Genomic DNA, 23,492 nt, shown 5'->3' on the forward strand with positions numbered 1-23,492 from the left:
CAAATCTAACCATACAACTTTAAAACTACACCAGCCAGGTTGGTTTGTGAGCTGAACGTTCTTTAACAAAAGACACGGTACGTTGACCTTGTTTCGTTTTGATCAATGTCAATATCGTCACAAAAAAATGTGAATGAAAGAGACCATTTCACAGGCACAAACAGTGGACAAAGGACACTGTGGTTGTATTTCAGCTAAAAGGCGAAGTTGAAATGAGAACAAACTGTTGATTACGCAATCTGGGCTCACGGCTCTTTGAAAGTTTAAACGGGAAAATAAAGACATTTGGGTATCTCACTGGAATATGTTGGTGGAATTTTGAATTTAAAGATTGCTTAGATTCAATACCATTAGGATTGAATATCATCAGAATTCAGAAATGGGATGGAATGTTTCTGTATAAAAAAAGTGTGTACCGTATTCTTAAAATGTGACGTCATAAGGTTTTCAAATTCTGGCAAAAAATGCACGTGTAGAGTATCAAACACAGTGGCGTTCTACATCGTTTAAAATTGAGGGACTTGGGCTTTTCATCACTTTTATAGGGGCTCTATATCCATTGGAAAATGAACGGATCACAAAACTGAGTTTGAACTTGAAATCCCACTGAACAAACAAAATGATATGGGTGAACTTGTTAAAATAATAAGACGCGGATTCAAAATACCAAACTATTTCTGCAGAAATACAATACAATATACAATACAGCAAAGGAATTTTTGTACCGCTATTCATTTAGATCACAGCGGCTTGATGAAACACATGACACTAGAACAATAAGGAAATTAAGGAAAGGGAAGCAAATGGACACGGCATCATTGAGTGAAAAGGTGATATTTGAGGCCTTTCTTGAACATCTGAAAGTGATGTTTCTGAGCGAAGATGTGTCGGGAGACTGCTCCATTACAGAAACGTAAACTGATTGAAAAAGTACACAATTTCAAAGTGTCGGTCCCCACCATTGTCGCATGTGTTTTCATTTTTCCGTCATGAAAAGGAATAGTTTGAGATTTAGAAACTTACGTAGCTGTCGTAAGTTAGCTTGTGGATAGCTCGAAGTTCCCTCATCTCCATGTTGATAGACCTGTATAACTGCAGGGTACGGTGCAGTGGTGACGGGGTTGGTGCACAGAAACTAACTCCAACTACTGTTGAAATAAAACAACAAAATAAATTGAAAATTTGATACTTTCTTTTAAAGACACTGGATACCTAATGTCAAAGACCAGTATTCCCACTTGGTGTATCGCGAAATGTATAAATAACAACTTTGTGAAAATGTTGACTCAATTGGCATCGAAATTGCAAGAGATAAATGAAAGAAACCATGAATTGTTGCACATAATGTGTGCTTTCAGATGCCTAAAAAAGGCTTCAGGCCTGAAGTCTTTTAATATTTGAGTGAGAAATTATGCCTCTTTCTAAAAAAACTACGTTACTTTAGAGGAAAGGCAGCCGTTTTCTCACAATGTTTTTTTACTTTCAACAGCTCTCCATTGCTCGTTACCAAGTAAGTTTTTTATGATAACAATTATTTTGAGTTCTAGCCAAAAGTGCACAGGTTAGTAGTTGTAAATGCTTGATTGCAATTGCCGATGAATTGCTGAATACAAATAGCCTACGTCTGAAATTGAAGTTTGGTGATTTAATAAAGATTTATATAAATCTCTTAACCGGAGTATGCGGTTTTTGATACGACGGTTATACTACAAAAATAACAATATTTAAATACGAATATATACTTGCGAGGATTGGCAAACCTTACCTTGGAAGGTAAAGAAAATATGTATTTAACTTCAGGCTCTCAAAACTTAATATATTAAGTATAACTATAGCCTACATACCTGCACTCAGTAAAATCGCGAACTTAAGGTATCCAGCCATCTTCATAAAATCAAATCGTCGCTCTCTTAGAAAATCTTAACAGAGCAAAGTAATCAAGGCTTTGCGGATGAAGTTCTTAAGGCGAATGCTCTTTACTCAAACCACTTACCGGTATTTATAATAATCCTAAATAATTAGTTCAACAACTTATTTTAAAACCCATCACATAATTCTAACCTAAAATAGAACTTAAATCAAAGATAGAATGTATTTGAAATAATTACCATTTCGTAGTGCACGTCAAAAAAGGCACATGTGTGATTACATAATTTGCTGGGAGACCTAAAGCTCAGCCTGGTATTACAGGTAACTCGCCGGTGTGGTTTAGGACTACGTCATGACTCATACTAGTCCCAGGGAAACTCCGTCTACAGGTAAATACACAGTGGCATTCAATACGCATGAATGCATTTCATACCTGCCGTCACAGATCATTGAATAATTCATATTTACCACCCAATCCGGTATTGCGCATTATGAATTATGCATGACCTTGTGTATTTTTCGGTTTTATAGGCGGACTTAGAGAAAGTTAGTTAAACAATACAAGCTCACTCTGTTAATGTAATAGCAACAACTTGTTTTTGCGATATTAAAACAATGCTGTTTTTCTTCATGCAATATTGTTGGAGGAAACATGTTATTAGAAACTGATGCAAATAATTCCTTAAAATATTTTTAGTTGCCTTTTGATTTACACATTTTGTTTGGAAAACAATTTGCCCATTTTGTACTTCAAACTATTATGGCATCATTATATCGAAGGGAAATACGCACACCGTGCACCGAAAGCTGATCAAAATATACTTTTGGGTGGATTGAGTGGTAATAGTTTAAATAAGCGGAAAGATTATTTAAATCCCTTGTTCCTCAAAACATTGAGCTGACACTCCATGCGCAAATCAAAACCAAGCTTAAAAGAAAAGGGGATATAGATTTTTGTATCACTTGTTCCTAAAATGAATAGTCTTTTGTGAAATGTTTCCGTATTTATAGAACATGTGCATTGTTGTGAACAAATAACTTGAGTTTATTATATATTAAAAATTGTTGGCCTTGTTGAAAGAAAAATCATATTTCGTAAAATCTGGGTTTTTTTTTTTAAACTGGGGAGAAAATGGTTTTCGAAAATTATTGCTTCAAAATATTGTTTCGGTAGCAATTTTCAGACTATTTAATGAATGAATCTTTTTTTTTAGCAAGATTTCTCCCAAAACACCTACCAACGCAACAAAACAACAGCAGCCACAACAACAACAACAACAACAACACCATCATACAGGCACCCATTATTGTCACATAGTTGTTCACTGACTGCACATGAATGTTTAATGCATATTCAGAAAAATTTGAGTCTGATTTTGACCTATAAAAACACACGTTGACAATAATATTTACCTTTAGTATACCCCAATACCTGTGTGATGGAGCACAGATTGCATTGTGATTTAATTCAGCAATCGCGGATTAAGATCAAAGGGGCATGCACTGCTATTGTGCAATGTTGGTTCACATTGGTTCCAATCCACTGATGTTATTATAAGTAGGGTTTTCACTGACAGGTAGGTGGTTACGGGGGGGGGGGGGTCTTCGGGGGTACGACGAATGGACTTCGGAAGGTTTTATCTTGTTTCCTTTTTCATATGCCGGAAATCAAAGTGTTGCAATAATGCGAATGTTGTGGTATATGGCCGTATCCAGCTACGATTCACGGCTATAGTTATTGATAAAGTGATGCAATCTAGTCATAGCCAGTAGCCAGAGCCGCTAATTTGGACACAGACTTCATTCCAGATAGATTCAATTAATACATGGCAAAATTACACACCGAGAAATTTTGGTGTGCATAACAAAATAGTCAATTTTAAAAAGGTAAAATATGAGCTCTAGTACATGGTTGTGGTTAAAGATGTTTTATTCGGGAATTCTTGTAATAGTTTCACTATTATGTAGACCTACGTTTATTTCAAAACTGTCACGAAAGTACACAAATTGCATATCATCATTACATATTTTACCATTGCAAAACAAATGTACATTATTTGGGATGCCTATAAGGCAATGATGTTCAATTTGCACCGATGATAGACCTGAAGAATATATATATCTGTCTACCCATACACGTCGCATTAAATTAAAGGCAGTGAACACTATTGGTAATTACTCAAAATAATTATAAGCATATAACATTACTTGGTAACGAGTAATGGGGAGAGGTTGATAGTATAAAACATTGTGAGATACGGCTCCCTCTGAAGTAACGTAGTTTTAGAGAAGGTAGTAATTTTCCACGAAATTGATTTCGAGACCTCAGATTTAGAACTTGAGGCCTCGAAATCAACCATCTAAAAGCACACAACTTCGTGGGTTTTTTCTTTCATAATTATCTCGCAACTTCGACGACCAATTGAGCTCAAATTTTCACAGGTTTGTTATTTTATGCATATGTTGAGATACCGCCAAGTGAGAAGACTGGTCTTTGATTTTACCAATAGTGTCCACTGCCTTTAAAGGCAATTAAAGTTTGTTTTTAGTAACCGTTATAGGATTATTTCAATCCTAAATGTAGATGTATACAAATCAAACTTTTAGTTGAGAGCGTTTAGTTTCAAAAAGTGGTCGCAATTTTAAGATATCGCCGAAAATCTGGAGCGAATAGTCCACGGGAAGAATAATCCATAACATTATTAGGAATACACAATCCAGCAATTCTTCGCAGATTCAAGTTTTGGGACATAAAAGCTGATACCTTTTTTATATAACCACATTTCTTCGAAGTGTTCTCAAATTGCTTTATACTTTTGAAAGCTGCTGTATACGCTTCTACCAATGTTTTGATTGCTATTATTATAACCAAAAGTAATTCCCTTTAAAACATCGTGATGTGTAGTTAAAGTTACTATAATTGTAATAGTCTCATCAAAACAATTTGTAGCAGCATTGTTAGTGATGTAAAATGCAAATGAATGCGACTTATAGTTGCAAAGGATGGGGTAAAATAAATTAATTTAGAGAGTTATGAAACAATTAGTGATTTGCTGAGACAATACACGATCGTGCTTCCTCAGAGGTTTTTAGAAACGCCGGACCTACGACCCAGATATCCAACGCCACTAAAAATACGAATAGCTCGCACACCAAATTAATAAGAAAGGAATATGTCAACACTTCAACTTTGAACCACTTTAAAAAGTATGGTTTTATTGAAAACATTAGCTAAATCAATCGTGTTTCAATCAAACTACTCAATTTTGGCAAATCATACCTTCACAATTATGGCACACCTGAAGTCCCATCTAAATATATTCAAATAGAAACAAATTGAAGCATTTTGGTCGCTATAAACAAAGTGAGTTTCGGTTCATAGTTTGTTCGATAAGTTAAAGGATGCACTACCCTGTAGATTTGAGAGTTAAAGGAACACGTTGCCTTGGATCGGACGAGTTGGTCTATTAAAAGCGTTTGAAACCGTTTGTTATGAAATGCATATGGTTAGAAAGATGTTTTAAAAGTAGAATATAATGATCCACACAAGTATCACTCGAAACTGCACGGTTTTCCTTTTACGTCGCGAACTATCACGGTCGGCCATTTATGGGAGTCAAAATTTTGACTCCCATAAATGGCCGACCGTGTTAGTCGACAGGGTAACAAGAAAACCACGCAATTTCAAGGCATATTTGTGTAGATCATTGTATTCTTCTTTTACAGTATCTTTCTAACCATATACATTTTACAACAAACGGTTATAGAACGATTTTCAAAGACCAACTCGACCAATCCAAGGCAACGTGTTCCTTTAACGTCTCGGAAGATGTAATACATGAGGTAAAACGTCAAGATATTGTGATTGTTACGTGACCACTTTATCTAAACTTAGTAACATGTTGTTAATTTTATTATCCTAAAGAATCAGTTGCTTTTTATGTGGGAAGTCAAGCAACAAAAACACATACACCCAAGTTTCGATTTGAGGTAGTTTGAAGGTAAGGTAGGCTCAATAATAACAATTGAACACGCAACTGAAAACTAAAAAAACGTATAGTTTGGGATATAAACTGTTGAAAAAAAACCGCATCTGGTATTTAAACTTGGAAATCAGTGGTATACTCGAAAGGGAAACTGAGATGTGTTGAAATGCTTTAGGTATAATTAAATAGGTGTTTTGTGGGTTACAAAAAATGATCACGCAACAAGACTTGAAAACTCTTCTTAACACTAGATGACAGGGGTGCGTTCCACTCGCGCAAACGTTGCCAACAGTTGCGCACGTTCGCCAACAATTTCAAGTGGAACGAGTTGTTCGCCGCCACCGTTGGCGAACGTTGGCAACTTTAGGCGAACATACTTCTGAGGTGTTTGCGAGTGGTTTTTAAAATGACGGACAAGCATACCGTATTATTTCTTTGTCACAAACATAATTACATTGTATTTTCAGTGGATGATAATGCAGATTTGGAATAAAAAGTTCATTAATTGATGTAATGATGTCAAAAAGAGGACTATTGCAGCAAAAAACAAAGTAAAAAAAAAAAACTACGTATGGTGCGCGCCATCTTCATTTTAGGGCGCCGCCATATTGTCATCGCGTATAAGCGCCAATCGTTCAAAAGATAAAAAACGTTTGCGCGAACAGTTGCGAGTCGTTTGCGCGAGTGGAACGCACCCCAGGTGAAGCAACACAGAAAAATCTGACCGGAAATTCATAGACCGTGAGAACCAACTTCCTCAAATTAATGAAGGAAAGGTTATTAATTTACTATTATAATAAGTAAGGGGCTATGCAACTTTCGATAGAAGTAAGCATTTTGAGAATTATTTTACTTTAAAGAAATGTGGTTATACTGGAAAAAGATATCAGTTTCTATCCCCAAAAGTTGGAATCCGGATTTTCAGCGTAGCAAAAACGCGACCCCCATTTGAAATGAAGTTTTCACAGGTTTAGTTGTTTAATATATCTCAATTTATAAAAACAATCGAACGGTTCCCAAAATCAAGGGTATACTTTCCCTTTAAAGCCATTATACACTTTCGGTACAGAAAAAAAAAAGTTCACAGATTAACAAATAATTTACAGGGTTTACAGAAGGTAATGGTGAAAGACTTCTCTTGAAAAAAAAACAATTAAAACAATACAAATTCTCGTTAGCGAGAATTACGGATTTATTTTAAACACATGTCATGACACGGCGAAACGCGCGGAAACAAGAGTGGGTTTTCTCATTATTTTCTCTCGACTCCGATGACCGATTGAGCCTAAATTTTCACAGGTTTGTTATTTTATATATAAGTTGCGATACACGAAGTGTGGGACTTGGACAATACTGTTTACCGAAAGGGTCAAATGGCTTTAAGCATTCAAACACAGAGAATATGAAGGTACAGATGTAAACCAACGACAATGTCCAGTACTTCGGCAAGTGTCGTAACTAACTTGATCAGAAAATAAAATTCAAGAAGATCGCGATGATTTCATAAAAATATTTGTCAATGAATTTTTTTGAATAGTTATACTGGAAACCCGCTCAGTGGGTCTAACTGGGTTTCACTACCAGATTACCAGGTTGTTGGGTGTGGCACATCTATAAAAGATGGAACCTGCTAAAAAGCTGAACGCGAAGCCTTATACGGCCTGGGGTCCAGCTAGGGGTCCTGGGATCCGCCTATAAGGGCCCGGGAAAATTTTGCATTCTTAGGCAAAAAGAATGGAATAGACAGAAACCTTTAAAATGTGAGCAGCAGTAGAACCTTCTGGGTTAACAGCATCTTCATGTGCGGATCTATGAACCAAGTTTTAGGGGGCAAATCTGTCATGATAGTGAGCACGCGAGTAAGAAACCTTTATTGCATGGGTCCGGGCCCGCTTAAGGGTCGGGGGAAATTTGGCATTCTAGATGCTCTATGTACAATCTTAGGCCAATAAGAGGTTTACAGAAGGGAACAGAACAAAAAAGCCTTTAAAATGTGAGCAGCAGTGGAACCTTTTGGGTTAACAGCATCTTCAGGTGCGGATCTATGCCAACAGTTTTAGGGGGCAAATCTGTCAAGATAGTGAGCACGCGAGTGTGAAACCTTTATGGCATGGGTCCGGGCCCGCTTAAGGGCCCGGTAAAAATTTTGCATTTTAGATGCTCTCTGGGGCCAATTTTAAGGGGGACATTTGATATAGTGTCCCCCACCCTTTCAAAAAGTTGTGTCATTCTTTGCCCCCAGGATTAATGCCCATGGTGTGACACAGGGTTTGGTCTTACACAGTGCAAAACTTGGGCTTCATGACAAAAATGTGGTCAAAAGGATGGGGGGGGGGGAATTTGATATTGTGTCCCCCACTCTAAAAAATGGGGGGGGGGGGGACCCACACATGTCCCTCTGTGTCCCCCCGCCCCCTCCCTGATTGACGCCCATGAGCCGTAGCCAAAGCCACAGATTTGGACACGGTGTCCAACGGAAATCTGTCCGCCGTAGATTAGTGGGCTGAAGGAGGATGTTTCAGAAGAGGGCGCTATAAGAAGTATGTGTGTGTGTACACAGGACCACAGAGTCTCCCAGTCAACCAGTGCCACAACCAGTGCCACAACGGCCCTAATTTCCTACCGGCCTCCATTGAATTATGTTGGTGGAAGCATAGACCGTTTCGCAAATACCATTGCGCAAGCGCAAACTAACGAATTAGGTGCATGCTGGTCTTGCTAGTACCCAAATTTGATCGCTAGCTAGACCAGCATGCACCTCATTCCACGTCTGTTGTGCGCGTACCGAGTATTTGCGATAAGGTCTCGCAAATACCAATGCGCAAGCGCAGACTGTTGAATGAGGTGCATTGTGGGATATATATGGATCAAATTTGGATACCAGCAAGACCACAATGCACCTAATTCCAAGCTTTACGCGCGCGCCGCAGTATTTGCGATAAGGTCTATAGACCTTTTCGCAAATACTGGGGCGCGCGCGTAAAGCTTGGAATTAGGTGCATTGTGGTCTAGCTGATTACAAATTTGATTCATATATATCCCACATGCACCTCATTCAACAGTCTGCGCTTGCGCATTGGTATTTGCGATGAGGTCTATGGCCTTGGAGTTGGGCGCCCTCTCATGTTCAACGTTTATTCAATGAAATCAACACTTAGTTGGGATCCCTGCTTCGAAACAAAATTTCTGTTCAGTGCTACGTTATACGGAAAAGGACAACACTTTCCTGATTAAGTCTGGAATCCTAACGCCTACAAAACGGAGGAATATTTGCCATTGTGTTAGAGATAAGTAAGCATTGTTTGGCTTAATTTTCCGTATGAAGAGCTTCATGGACGGGCTCGGATGGGTTTGATCGGAATGGTGGTCCAGAACTTTGAGCCTGCTCAAAATTTTCGGGCGACCATCCCGTCCTGCATTACGGAGTGACAACGTATAAGGACGTACTATGAACGGAATTTCTGTATTTGGAGTGTTCTAGGGACGTGCTAGACGCGGTGCGGTCGGGCGTCATTTTGGATGTACGTAAGCACACAGAACGGGTCCGTTTGTAGCAGGTTATCCCGTTAGTGACCTAATAGACACCAAACTAGTTCTCGAACTCGTCCTCAAAAACCGTAAGACGGGTATTGTCTGGCGACGATTATTATAGCTTCGGTCGGAAAATGTCTATAAAGTGACCCTAGTCAGTTTAATTTTAGTTGTGAGTTACGTATGTCTGTGTATAAAACGGGAAGAAATTGTTACGACCGCACCACGTCTAGCACGTCCATAGTACGATCCAAGTACTGCAGTTACGTTCGTATTATGTCCTTCTCTTTTTAAGTACGTTGCTACTCCGTCTAATAAGCCATTTACGAGTGAGATCTGAATAATGTCTGGTACAGTGACGTGCTTAGTCACAATTTACCACTTCAATTTGAATTCCTCAGACTATCGAGACAGTTGCTATGGCACCTGATTCGGGGCAAGCCTTTGTATAGCAACCTCCAGATGAGCAAACCCTGGTACCATTGTGCCATACACATCCATTCAGAACTGTGTCTGGGTTTTCATCGTCTCTTTAACTAGGCCAAAAGCTTGCCCGGATCATTTGACATAGCAACTGTCTCAAATGGTATGGGGAAATAAATGTAAGCAATACATTATGATCAAGCAAGTCATTGCACCAGACATTATTCACTCTAACTCGCAAATGGCTTATTGCAGGATGGGATGGTCGCCCAAAAATTGAGCAGGCTCAAAGTTTTGGAGCACCATTTTGAACCCGTCTGAGCCCGTCCAGATCCGTCTTTCAGTTTTGTCTCTGAGTGAACGTTCTCACACCAAGATGCACCTATCTGTAAAAGCAAACATTTAAGTTAGAGTTTTACATGCCACAGGGCACTTGACACGTTTAGTAACATCGTCGAAGACCAGTATTCTCACCAAGTGTGTCCAACATAAGCACAAAATTACAAACTTGTGAAATTTTGGGCTCAAAAAGAATTGTCATCAAATTTGCAAGAGAAAGAAAACACCCTTGTTGCAACCTTTTGTGCTTTCAGGTGCATAACAAAACGGATTCAGCTGAAGTATTTTATTATTTGAGTGAGATATTACCTCTTTTTTAAAAAACTACGTTACTTTAGAGGGAGCTGTTTCTCATAATGTTTTATACAATCAACAGCTCTCTATTGCTCATTTAGTTTTTTTATGCTAACAATTATTTTGAGTAACACTACCATTAGTTTCCAGTGACTTTAATGATGTCATCGAAGCGCGGAGACGAAAGCGAAATAGGTGGGCATCCCCAAACTGTTGGGTGTTCTGCGGTTTGTTTAGGATGTCATGTGACAATGATGGGGAAGTAGTAGCCTTTGCTGATCAAACTTTACCACAGAAAACTGAGATCATGTGGTTGTTTTTTTCTCGAAAATGTTGTAAAAGTTGAATGGATAAGGGGATAGTTGTATAGTGGTCTGGATACTGTTATGATGTCATTAACTATGCAATACCTGAGGTAATTACTAATTATTAATTACCTCATATGAAGGAGTGTAATATTTTCCCTACAATTTTTCGATAACCACAGAGAGTAGGCGCTAACGGAAGCGTATTGCCGACACATTGGGTAAACAAAATATCGCTCTTATCGTGTACGTACACGATAAGTTATTGTGTACGTACACGATAAGTTTAGACCTAAAACTCATTTTTTAAAGGCATTGACACTTTTGGTAATTACTCAAAATAATTGTTTGCCTAAAAACTTACGTGGTATAAACGAGCAATGAAGAGCTAGCTGTTGATATAGTTTAAAACATTGTGAGAAACGGCTCCCTCTGAAGTAACGTAGTTTTTGAGAAAGAGTTAGATCTCACTCAAATAATAAAAGACTTCAGGCCTGAAGCCTTTTATTAGGCATCTGAAAGCACACAAAGTAATGCAAAACATGTGTTTTTTCTTTCATTATTCTCTCGCAACTTCGATGACCAATTGAGCCCAAATTTTCACAGGTTTGTTATTTTATGCATAATGTTGAGAAACACCAAGTGAGAAGACTGCCCTACGTGGCCGGTGCCTTTAATAGATAAATGATGCAAGCTGGCTGTTAGTTACTGCACCCAATTTCATAGAGCTGCCTAAATGCAAAGTATACCTCTGATTTTGGGAATGTTAGAATCGTTTTAATCCTTCAGAAAATTAAACTAACTAATTTAATTTCAATTGGTCACGCTTTTGAGAAATGCGAAGCAGAAAGAATATCCGTAATTTGAATACACAATCTGAAAAATGATGAAATTTCTACCCCCCCCCCCAAAAAAAGAAAAAAAAAACCCCAACTAAACATTAATGTCTATTCTAAATAACATACGTAAACAGTATGCTCCTTTATTTCTAGACTATACACACCCACATAAGCATGGCACTGAGGTAAACAAAGTTAACTCGTAAAGTGCATAACTCGTAAAGTGCAGAATATGCTATATCATTTTGCATTCAGTCAAAGTAATATACGAAACTAAACCTGAGAATGTCATTCAGCGCGCTGTGGTTTACTACCAGACAGCATGCACTCATTAAGTAATAAGTAGCTTATAGAACGAGAGGGGACTCAAATTAAAGGCACCGGTCACTATTGGTACTCAAAATAATAGTCAGCACAAAAACTTACTTATTATTGAGCAATGGAGAGCTGTTGATAGTATAACACATTGTGATAAACGGTTCCCTAATGAAGCAACGTATAGTGAGAAAGAGGTAATTTCTCACTCAAATAATAAAAGACCTAAGGCCTGGAGCCTTTTATTAAGGCATCTGAAATCACACAAATTTGTTCAACAAGGTTTTTTGTTGTCATATTCTCTTGCAACTCCATTGACTAACTGAGTCCAAATTTTCACAAGTTTGTTATGTTATGCTTATGTTGAGATACACCAAGTGAGAATACTGGTCTTTGACAATTACCAATAGTGTCCAGTGTCTTTAAGATAAAGTACAAGTCATGCAGTCATCCAAGATGCGTTCGGCTATCAATAGCAATACAACATATAAATGACAATTGCAATCTTATATCCGAATTGTGTGAAACTATAGAGGAGGTATATTTTTATTCATGACGTTATCATCATTATTAGGGCCTTGTGACACGAGGTAACTTTTCCCGTCAACTTGGAGACAACCAACTGCAGTGCATGCTACGGGACCACTTTGGTGGGGCACAAGTCTTTTTTCAAACATTGTCATACGGTCTCAAAGAAAAATACGAGAACATTAAAATGTGAATGGATTCTCTTCTTTGAACTTGCCTGGAACTGGTTACCTGTAAAGTGTTTAACATGACCCAAATGATTAAGATTTGCACACCAACCACTGTATTTTCTATCGAAATTAAAAATAGTCATTTTTTTTTTTGCAATTAATATAAGACTACAAATAATCGTTTCCAATTTCTTTTCTACTCAATTTTTCCTCCAGTAATTTGAACTGTATCGTTAATCTATTGACCCCAGCATTAACCTTTTTCCATTTACGAAAACACATCCAATAAAAAAAAAAACCCACATCATTGTCAAGTACTTCAACCTCTTCGTTCCGTCCAATGTTATTTTGCTTGCCGTTCCCGCATGGAAGTTTTTATTATTCACTGGATCGCGCTACTGTATACCAGGCTCTGTCTAAAAACTAGCGTCATTTTTTGGTAAACTTTTATTTCCTGAAGAGATTTATTAATTGGTTTCTTTGAAAACAAACTCACACTTGTGTTTGTCAGCTTTAACAATCGGCGTAAAAACATCCACTGTTTGCTTCAGATGCTTTCCCTTTCGTGAGAACATTACATGATTGGTTGTTTGCTAACAAAACAGTTGCTGGCAGTGTAAGCACTTTATGTAATCCACCATAAACATAAACTGACAAACCTGAGGAAGTTTGAGATCGATTGCCCATCTGGGTCACGAGAAAATAGTGAAAAACCGATTGCACATTTTGCATGACATCGATTTAAAAAAAGGAACAAAACGCTTACTGAGCGATAAACTCCAGACGGAAATTAGTTTTATTTACTTATCATTAAATATATATGACATTTCAGACAGAAATTCTTCAAGGAATGTTTTTTTTACTATCATCATCATTAGACCGTGTAGGTTTTATGTACATCTATGGTCTCAAAAGACGAGGTTTTTTCTTACAAATTCTGTAATATTCTTATGAGTAAAATAAAAATCAACAAAGTTCTTTTAATTTAACGAAATTAATTGTAGATATTAAATAAAACAACTGACAATAGCTGTAGACTTTAACTTTCAGCGCACTTACATTATAGTAAGAAACATTTTCGTCTGAATTTAATCATTTTCGAGAAATCATATTTAATTGGTAACTTTTGGTATTATATTATAAGAATAGCTTTTTACCACCTAAAAGTTGTTGTATATTAAAATAAATCAGATTTTCTTGTTAATGAATACAAAGGCCAGTGCCAGCAGAGCCCACTTCCAAAAATTGCCAAACAGTTTTCTACCAAGCAAACATAAAGCAGGATACCATTTACAAATGGTACAGGGTGGAATGGTGTTTAAGTTGGTTACCATATTCTAGGAAGTATGATTTGGTTGTGCAAGTTCCTTTTTGTAAGAAGCTCTAAGGAATTGAGCCCGGTTGGTATAATCAAAGGTCGCATTTTCCAATTTCGATTTTGTAATTTTGCAGAACAATTATGGTGTTACAAATAAATAAGGGGCCTACCGAGTTAGGAAGAATTACTCATCCTAACTTAGGACTAGCCACATGTTTCTTATATCTCCTAGGACTATTCTTAAGTTAGGACTAGTCCTAACTCTTTGTGAAATCGACCCCATGACACATGTTTAAAGTAATTTCACGGGTTATGTTGCACTTGTGATTATTTTGTTAAAAATAGGGGTATGAGAAAATGTCTCACATTGATGTGTTATTGCTGTTTGTTGTCGACGATAGAGAGCAGATTGGTTCTCAATTTGATAAATCATTTGTTTCTATTCGACGTAATAGATTATGACATGGAAATATTCGACGAGGTGCATTTGGTGTGTATCATGAAACCAACCGTGCGGAGAAAGAAAACATACATGGGATTATGAGGAAGGGGGTTTTGGTTACAAAGTTTAACCAAATAAATAATACAAAATGAAAACACGCTAAAATCGGAAACGAGGAACCAACGTACAGATGAAATAATGATCGATTGCGGTAATTAACTCACCTACTATTGGTCCTTTGTTAGTTTCGGTTCTTGTCTGATAGTGTCAACTTCCACTATTGCTGAGTATAGATGATTCGATGAAAAAGCCGTCAAGTTGATCAGAATCATAGACCACACCCGTCTTTGTCTTCGTGTATCCTTTCATTCTATAGGTCCCAATATTGACACCCATCTAGCCTCCCGCCGTCACAAACTCATTCTTCCGTATGGATTAGTTGCGTCTCATCTTTTCCATTGGTAATAACTCAAACAACAATAACTTTTCCCGTATGGAGCTATTTCCGGGTGACAACGTGTACAAGGTGAAGCGTAGAAACGTATTACGTAAGTCCAATATAGCTTCTTCGATATTTTGATGTCTATTTTTAATTACATCCCACGATGAGCTTTCGCAATGCTTACAGAAGCAGTATATAAAGGTCACTAGCTAAGATTTAAGCATTAAGCACTAAGCATTAAGTATCACACAATCGAATCAACATCACCAAGGAATTAGCTTTGAATATTATTGTAAACTTCAGGAAAATGTATTTCAGAACGCTTGTACTGGGTGAGTAGTTATTTTAATGCAGGACGTCCAATTTTGATGACAATATTTGTTAGAAAATTGTTAGGGCTTATGATGTATTTTGTACAAACTATTATGTTGTATTATGTTTTCAATATGTAGGAATTTGAACATATTATTTTATTCTTATCCCACATATAACAACTGTGGTGAATATCTTTGATGATGTTCGCTTTCTGAATGTGGGTCTGTTCGACTGACAAACTTTAATATACTTTGTGTTAGTAACAAAGTTGCAGATAGTTAATCAAATTTGTTGAACAAAAAGAAAGATGCATTATGCACTCAAAACCTCAATTTGATACAGCAATACTGTCAATCTTTAATAAGATACTCGGGATATATACACATAAAGAACGGACAAGTTTTTTGCAAACTTTGTTTTCATGAATTATCAAAACGCATCATTGATAGCAATAAGATAAAAGAACTAATCAACGACATTTTTAAGCGCGAGAATTGTGACAACTTTTGTATGTTTAATAATAATAATAATAATAACCGTATTTATAATGCGCCTTTTGCCAAAGGATACAAAGCACCAGGTATTATTACTGCAAGGAGTGGGGCGAATTTTGAGATATAAGACCTAATTAAGCACCATGTAATGGTTTACAAGGTGCTGTGGTGCAATATGCTGCCAATCCAGCCAGAAATACCCGGGCGAACCCCTTCTCTTTTCGATAAGTGCACTGGGTTCTTTTACATGCGTTTACACAACACATGGGACCAACGGCTTTACGTCCCATCCGAAGGACGAAGCAATGGTTGTGTGAAGTGTCACAGCGGGGGACCACTACGTATTTGTATCACTACAAAGAAAAATCCCAGAACTGTAGTAGGCCTAGTCTTTGCTTAGGTTGTTGGCCTATAACCGTCAGTCCCACTGCTGGCTTAGTAATTCAAATACGTGAAGTTATGTTTGTTTTGAAAAGTTCCGAGAACAAAGGCATTTGACTGGACAAACGGGCTTACAAACCTAACCTTTAAAATTTGCAGACATTTTGGGTTCAAAACTCGTTTTGGTCTAGTGCACCCATTCCAATTACTGTGTACTTATTTTCCTTTTTTTTTACCCATACACCGATGTGCATTAGCGCTGTATACTCAGTACTTTCCCGAGTCGTGTGAAAAAAATATCACATGTATTACTCGCGTTGGATTCGAACACACGACCCTTGCAATTTTAGAGCAGTGTCTTACCAACTAGACCACCGAGATTGCCTGGTAACTAGATGCAAATTTAACATACTTATTCTCTGTGTTTTTCCCCCTACAGCTTTAGTTCTCTTTGCACTGGGCAGAGCGAACCCTGTCCCGATAACATCCATAATGTCCCAAACTACCGTCACATCGTCAGTGTCAACCGCCGTCCCGGAGCCTCTCTGTCCCCCTGTCGAGATTGGATCAATCTCGGAGCAATCACTGTCTATAACTGCGAGTACGGAGGACACTTTGTCGTCGGATGTCGCCAGAGTTGACAGAGGACGAGAACTTTTATTCGACGTCTTCGTAAGTATACGATAAGTTTTTTCTCAGACATCAATATTCATGTTGTCTTTCAGTTTGGATAGACAGTAATTTTCATGTTGAACTAATTTACTTACGTTTTTAACGAATCGACAGTTTAACTGTGTGAGGACGGAAGGACCGCAATGGTCATATAATTATTTGGATTCTGAGAGCTGTGTTCGGAAAGGAACTTGTTTGTTCGGTCCGTTCCATTCTCTTTGAGCACTGTGTTAAGGTGGTGCAGTTTCTTCAGTGAATAGTCTTTGTCACAAATAATGTGTCCCCTTCGAAGTAGGGTCCGGTTCACCGTTGAGGAAAATAACTCAACTTACTGCCGAAATGCGTCTCAGGTCCAAGTTGTTGGGCTTCAAATCTGTCTGTTTACGTAACCGCATTTACTTCGAAGTGAAGTCTTTCTCGAAGTGCGTTATACCATTGAAAGCTTCTGTAGGCTTCAAACCAAAAGTTTTTATCACCATTAATTTTTAAAAGTGATTGCCAAACGTACCTTCCTTAAATGTCAACATAATACGTTGTTTTGGATGCGGTATTTTATCAAGCTGTTTTAACATAGTTGGAGCTGGAAGTGTTTTTTTGTTCTTAGATATTTACAGCTTGAATACGAAGCTAAGGTTTTCGTATAGTTTGCTTACTATGATGTAACACGACAATGACTACGCTCATATAAACATAAAAGGAAACTCTGTACATTTCCCCCACACAATTGCGCCACTCGAAGCTCCGTATATTAGTCAACAGTGCAATGCTGCTTGCTACACCAGTTACAAAGGGGAAACAAAGGTTCTCCTTTTGCTTTCACACTGCACGCACCCTGCATATTATATACACGATATTTATGCATATTCTTTTTTGGCTGCAGTTGTAAACAGAATACCAAACATCTAGTGATGCAAGCATGCCATTTGTAAATTTAGTGTCTCGAGTCGTTTCTTCTCCATTGAAATGGGTAATTCTCGCGTAACTTAGAAACAATAGCTATAGTACCGCACAATTTACCCATCAGTACGCTGTTTTGACGTAGATTATTCGATAGGCCTACTTCCCCTTTCGTCTGCAAACCCAACAAACCACAATGGCCAAACATAGTAACTTTATACAACGGGTTACTGCTCAACAAAAGAAAAGGCTAACTTTAATAGAAAGTAGGCACAATATAAGCCCAACTGTAGTTTGTATATATGACGACGATGAGGTCATTAAGATTTCGTTGTGGTTTGCCTTCCATTTATGTCCGGGGATTTCCCCTAGACGTGAAATGTGAATGGGATCAAACAAAGGAAGTACCCAACCATAGTCATAATATTGAGTTTACAAAAAACGTAGATCTCACACAGACGTGTGTCAAGTGAAACTAGTCCAGGAATCTGTCCTTGAATGGTATTTTTAAGTTTAGAGGTGTTTTTTTTTGCGCACGTCGAGTCTGAACGTGACACCTTCAAGTTCAACTCGAATGTAGACATTTAAACGGGTTTTGATACCAATCAACGTCCCTTTAAGTTTTTAATAACTCCAATATATGACTAGTCATAAGTTAGGTATATCTTTATGAAATAGATCCCTAGTCGTAAGTGTGACGTAGCTACTGTAAGCCACGCCTACTTCACACAAACCTGGCCCCAACGGTTGCCGGTAATGAATGTTTTAAGCTAGTTTTGGTGTGGGGATTTATGCAAGTCTAATAATTAGACTCTCTGTATAGGCCATAGGAAATACTTTTAAATGTGAAATGGGTGATTTGGGGGTGAAGTTACACACACACAACGCATTACAGCCGCGGATGTAGCGACCACTTATAGGCGTGCATAAGATAATAACTTTTTATGACTTATCTTATTTTTATTTATTTATTATTTATTGACACCCAACAGCGGATAACCGCCATTTACAGGTATCATTTATTAATATTTGGCTGTACTACCTTTTCAAAAGTTATTTCAAATGAACTGAAATGCAGCTTACGTTAGTTTGCACTGCTATTGTTCACTTTCAATGTAGCAATCAACTTTCGATGCACACATTTCAGTGATGTTCGTGTTTAAAAACTGCAATTATTGTTGAATGTTTAGCCAGTCCTTAATTACTGAATGTTGATTTCAAAACAGATTACTTGACAATAAATAGAGTCCGTCTTGGTTGAATTGAGACTTTAAAAGAAAATGGAAAGTTGGGGAAAGTTTTGACAGAATCAATACTTAAAATCACAAAAACAATGACAACAATTAATAGTTCAATAGTTCAACAAAAGCTTTCGTTTCACTAAACAATATTTGTCATAAAAGGAACTATCTGAGTTTTTAAAAGAAAAGGGTTTCAAAGGTGTTGGGGCTGGCGATGTAAAAGTGATAACTGTCATATCTGTCCAAAAAAAAATTGCAAACCAAAAACCACTGTGTGTGATTCATTGAACCGCAACTCTGAGAAAAACCCACCTCTTGAAGCTTGTTTACTTTGTAATAGTAATAACAGTATTCTTCCGCTGGACCAACTAGAGTCACAGATAAACCCAGGAAAAATCTTACTAATAAATTTCCGTCCCCAATAACTTTTCAGAATGTCAAAGCTAAAAATAAATTTGACATCCCGGCCCCGGAATCGAACCGGGGACCCAAAAGTCGAGCGATCTACCAATTCGGTTAGCTGCCTATACTAATTAGAGGTCCCGTGTGCGCATCCAAGCGTTTGCCACGCATCCTTGGCATCTTAAAGTCACAATTGAACATCTATTTATTTAGTTTGACTCATCTTTTGTTCTCTCCTGGCTTTATGTATTTAGATGTCCCTTATACTGTAAATTTGATGCAATTTTATTCATTAATGTTTTTATCTTCTCCATTTTTTGAGGTTTTGAGGAAATAAGTACATAAATTTACCGATATATCGGTTACCAATCTCGCAGTAGTGTAAGCCGCTGGTCTTCTCAACCTGACTTCAGCCCAATATTATATTATCATAATGAACTATTGTAAAGGAATATTTTCGACTGTATTAACTCCAGAAATCCTCAATAGTTGTTTATACCGGTAACAGTTGGCCCATATCCATATCTCAAATATTGCAAAACCACCACTCACATTCCTATAGGCTTTAAGGTTCTCAAGTACACTGACCATTGCTCCCCTGTTGACCATTACATCATCTAGGTAATGAGGTCACAAATCTTATATTACTTCTGTGTGACATCATTTCTAAATCAAGAGTTCACCACCAAAATCCTATCCTCTGCCCAATTTCACTCTGGGCCTCGACTAATCCTTCGACTTTCTCTATACAAGAGACTCAAGACCCTTTGAATCGACAAAAACAGTTTATGATCGAATACTTTTATTTCAAAAAGTTAAATCCACAATTCTTGATTTTGATTCTGGTTCCAACAGAATGACAGATTTCCAGAACAAACAACACCTGGAACTGCCAGCAGCAGCTTCATTGGCTACTATGATGACGTCATACCAGACACATCAAACTTTACTATATCGTGGAGAAGCGATTTACGTCAAAACAACGTAAGTGCAGGTTAAACATAATTGTTGTAATGAATTATTAGTTTACAGACGTCTCCAATCGCTTGTTAATATTAACACTCATGTTAATTTATTACAAGACCCATATGAGCTTGTTAGGTTTTACAGGGCGATGAGACGCATACCAGAAACACCGGGGAAAACACCTTACTGCAGGGTTATGTACGCAACGCACGGGGCCTACAGCTTTATGTCCCGTCCGAAGGACGCAGTAAATGTTATTTAAGGACAGAAGTATCAAGACTGGGACTCGAACCCATACTCTGCTGATCGGAAGCACAGGGCTGCCTTTAACATAGCTGCTCACAAAGGATCTGCTTAACAAAAAAAAGCAGGAAAGCAATCACAAATTTGCTGTTAACCCAATGCTGGTATAGTGAAATTGTGTTGTGCTTATAGATTAATGCAGCCCTATGATTGATGCTCAACTCAACCACAACAAAGCGCAAGCGTTCAATGCAAATATCGAATTGCAGAAGGAAAACATCAAACATAAATCATGCCCTTGTCACACTGAGTAGTTGCACAACAAGCACCGATAGAAAACAGTACCCTTATTAAAATAGATCCACTCTTCTTTATTAAAAAAACAAACAGACAAACAATCGCAACTGATGTATTCTTAATTACCTGCTAATGTTTGCTTATAGTACTGTTTTCTCTTTACGTTGTGTTTCACACGTTAAAGCCATTGGACACTTCCGAACAGAAAAAAAAAAGTTCACAGATTTACAAACAATTTTACAGGGTTTACAGAAGGTAATGGTGAAAGACTTCTCTTGAAATATTATTCCATGAAATGTTTTACTTTTTGAGAAAACATTAAAACATTTATCAATTCTCGATATCGAGAGTTACGGATTTATTTTAAACACATGTCATGACACGGCGAAACGTGCGGAAACAAGAGTGGGTTTTCCCGTTATTTTCTCCCGACCCCGATGACCGATTAAGCCTAAATTTTCACTGGTTTGTTATTTTATATACAAGTTGTGATACACGAAGTGTGGTCCTTTGGACTATACTGTGTACCGAAAGTGTACAATGGCTTTAAATAGCCAATAAAGGATGATCTCAAATATATAGATATTACAGTTTTCTAACAGCTGCAGTCCATCCAGGAAACATAAAAAATATAACGAGTCTCTTACCTTACGTTAAACATGGTAAAAATGGGGGTTTCTCCAGAACGCTCCAAGCCAAATTTCTGAAAAACGTGGGGTCAAACAAGCCCGTGCGACACAGGAATCGTGACGTCAGTGGCGGCTATTTGGTGTGGAAATGCCATAGCTGGAGAACTGTGTACAAAACCAATAGGGGATAATCGTCACTGGCGTCCATGGTCATTATAATAGATAAGCCGTTTTTGACTCTCGGCTGAAAAAGCCGCGCCGCCGGGTGCATTTTTTACTCGAGTTATTTATTACTAAATGCAAATTTTGAGAGTAAAATGGTTATTAACCGGTACCTGCGATGTCTGTTTGGCCATAAAAAGGTAATAGTTGACATATTGAGATCATCCTTTATTGGCTCTTTAAGAATGTATAGGGCTAACCTCCTCTCGTGTTTGAAATATTTTGTGCAGGTAACACAACTAATGTACGAGCACGCTAAGCTCATTGTGGGCTACATCTGGACTCTAGATATTGTTCTTCAGGACTTGAAGTTGATGTCAAGTAGTGAGACTGAAATAATTTACTACACCAACAAAACAAAAGATGCGTTTGGAAATTTGCTGTGCTCCGTTCACTTCATTGTAAGTATGCCATGCAACTGTTTTAATAAATCACACCAGTGTCAAAGGCACCGGACACTAATGGTAGTTACTCAAAATAAATGTTAGCATAAAAAATTACTTGGTAACGAGCAATGGAGATCTGTTGATAGTATAAAACCTTGTGAGAAACGGCTGCCTCTGAGGTAACGTGGTTTTTAAGAAAGAAAAAATAAATAAAAGACTTCAGGCCTGAAGGTTTCTATTGGGCATCTGAAAGCACACAAAATATGTGCAGCAAAGGTGTGTCTTCTTTCACTGGTCTCTTGCAAATTCATTGATCAATAGACCCTTCCCATGAAATATGTAAATTTTGGTTGGCAAAAATAATGAGGGAACATCGCGCTGTTTTGTACACGGCTAATGGGTGCGTGACGCAGACGCGATTGCGCGTCTGTTTAGTGCACAACTCTATGGTGTTTGCCAACCAACAGGGTCTGTACGCATGCGTGAATGTAATTAGCATAGGAAGGGTCCATTGAGCCCAAATTTGTACAGGTTTGTTATTTTAAACATGTGAGAGTATAACACTAGTCATTGAAAATTACCAAACGTGTCCGTGTGCCTTTAAAGGCACTGTACACGTTTGGTAAAGACCAGTGTTCTCACTTGGTGTATCCCATCATAAGCATACAATAACAAGCCTGTGAAAATTAGGGCTCAATCGGTTGTCGAAGTTGTGAGAAAATGATGAAAGAAAAAACACCCTTGTTGGACGAATTTGTGTGCTTTCAGATAGGAATAAAAGACTTCTAGCTATAAGTCTTTTTTGTTTCAGTGAGAAATTACCTCTTTTTCAAAAACTACGATACTTCAGAGGGAGTCGTTTTTCCACAATGTTTTATACTATCAACAGCTCTCCAATGCTCGTTACAAGTCAGTTTTTAAGTTAATATTTGTTTTGAGTAAGTACCAAACGTATACCTTCCCTTTAAATAGACCTCGTTCCACCCTCACCCTAACCCCACACCATACCTTGACGAACAGGGGGACGACAACGTAGACACGAGGTTAACACTGATCGACACCAATGTTTATGTAGTCGTATTTGATAGTGTACTTTGTGCTATAAGTATTGTTTAGTGTTATAAAACTATAAAATACAGAGAACAACAGAAAATTGCACCGATATAATCACATAATTAGATTTAACAGCATTAATTTGTGCTCCACGTTTTAAAAAACATAAATACGATTCCACTTTAACAATATTCAAGAAAACCAAGTAAAGTTTGTCTTGCAGAGTTTTCTGAAAGATCTATATCAGACTATTATAATTTAACTCGCTAATGTTTCTACATTTTTCTCCCTTCCTCAGTTAACCCAATGCGATTTCGACGCAGCATTACTGGATCAGCTTATTACAACGCCCCCTGTTGACTATATTCGACCAGATAGCGACTGGGAAGTAACGTACATAAGGGATTTCATCGTACCGGAGATTACTAGCTACATTTCAGACGCGACCACTGACTTAAGTGAAATCAGTTTTTCAAATTCATGTTCGGTTTAG

At 37.7% G+C, this 23,492-nt stretch overlaps 1 protein-coding gene across 1 annotated transcript; it reads left to right on the forward strand.

Moving 5' to 3' along the window:
• Positions 1-16,483: 16,483 nt before the first annotated feature.
• Positions 16,484-23,492, forward strand: LOC139940387 (uncharacterized). The gene is made up of 4 exons (XM_071936609.1): positions 16,484-16,663; positions 20,059-20,187; positions 21,791-21,961; positions 23,298-23,492. The coding sequence occupies exons 1-4, from the start codon at positions 16,484-16,486 to the stop codon at positions 23,490-23,492; spliced, it is 675 nt and encodes a 224-aa protein (XP_071792710.1).

This window comes from Asterias amurensis, chromosome 8, assembly GCF_032118995.1.
Source record: "Asterias amurensis chromosome 8, ASM3211899v1".
In the NCBI taxonomy this organism is placed as follows: Eukaryota; Metazoa; Echinodermata; class Asteroidea; order Forcipulatida; family Asteriidae; genus Asterias; species Asterias amurensis.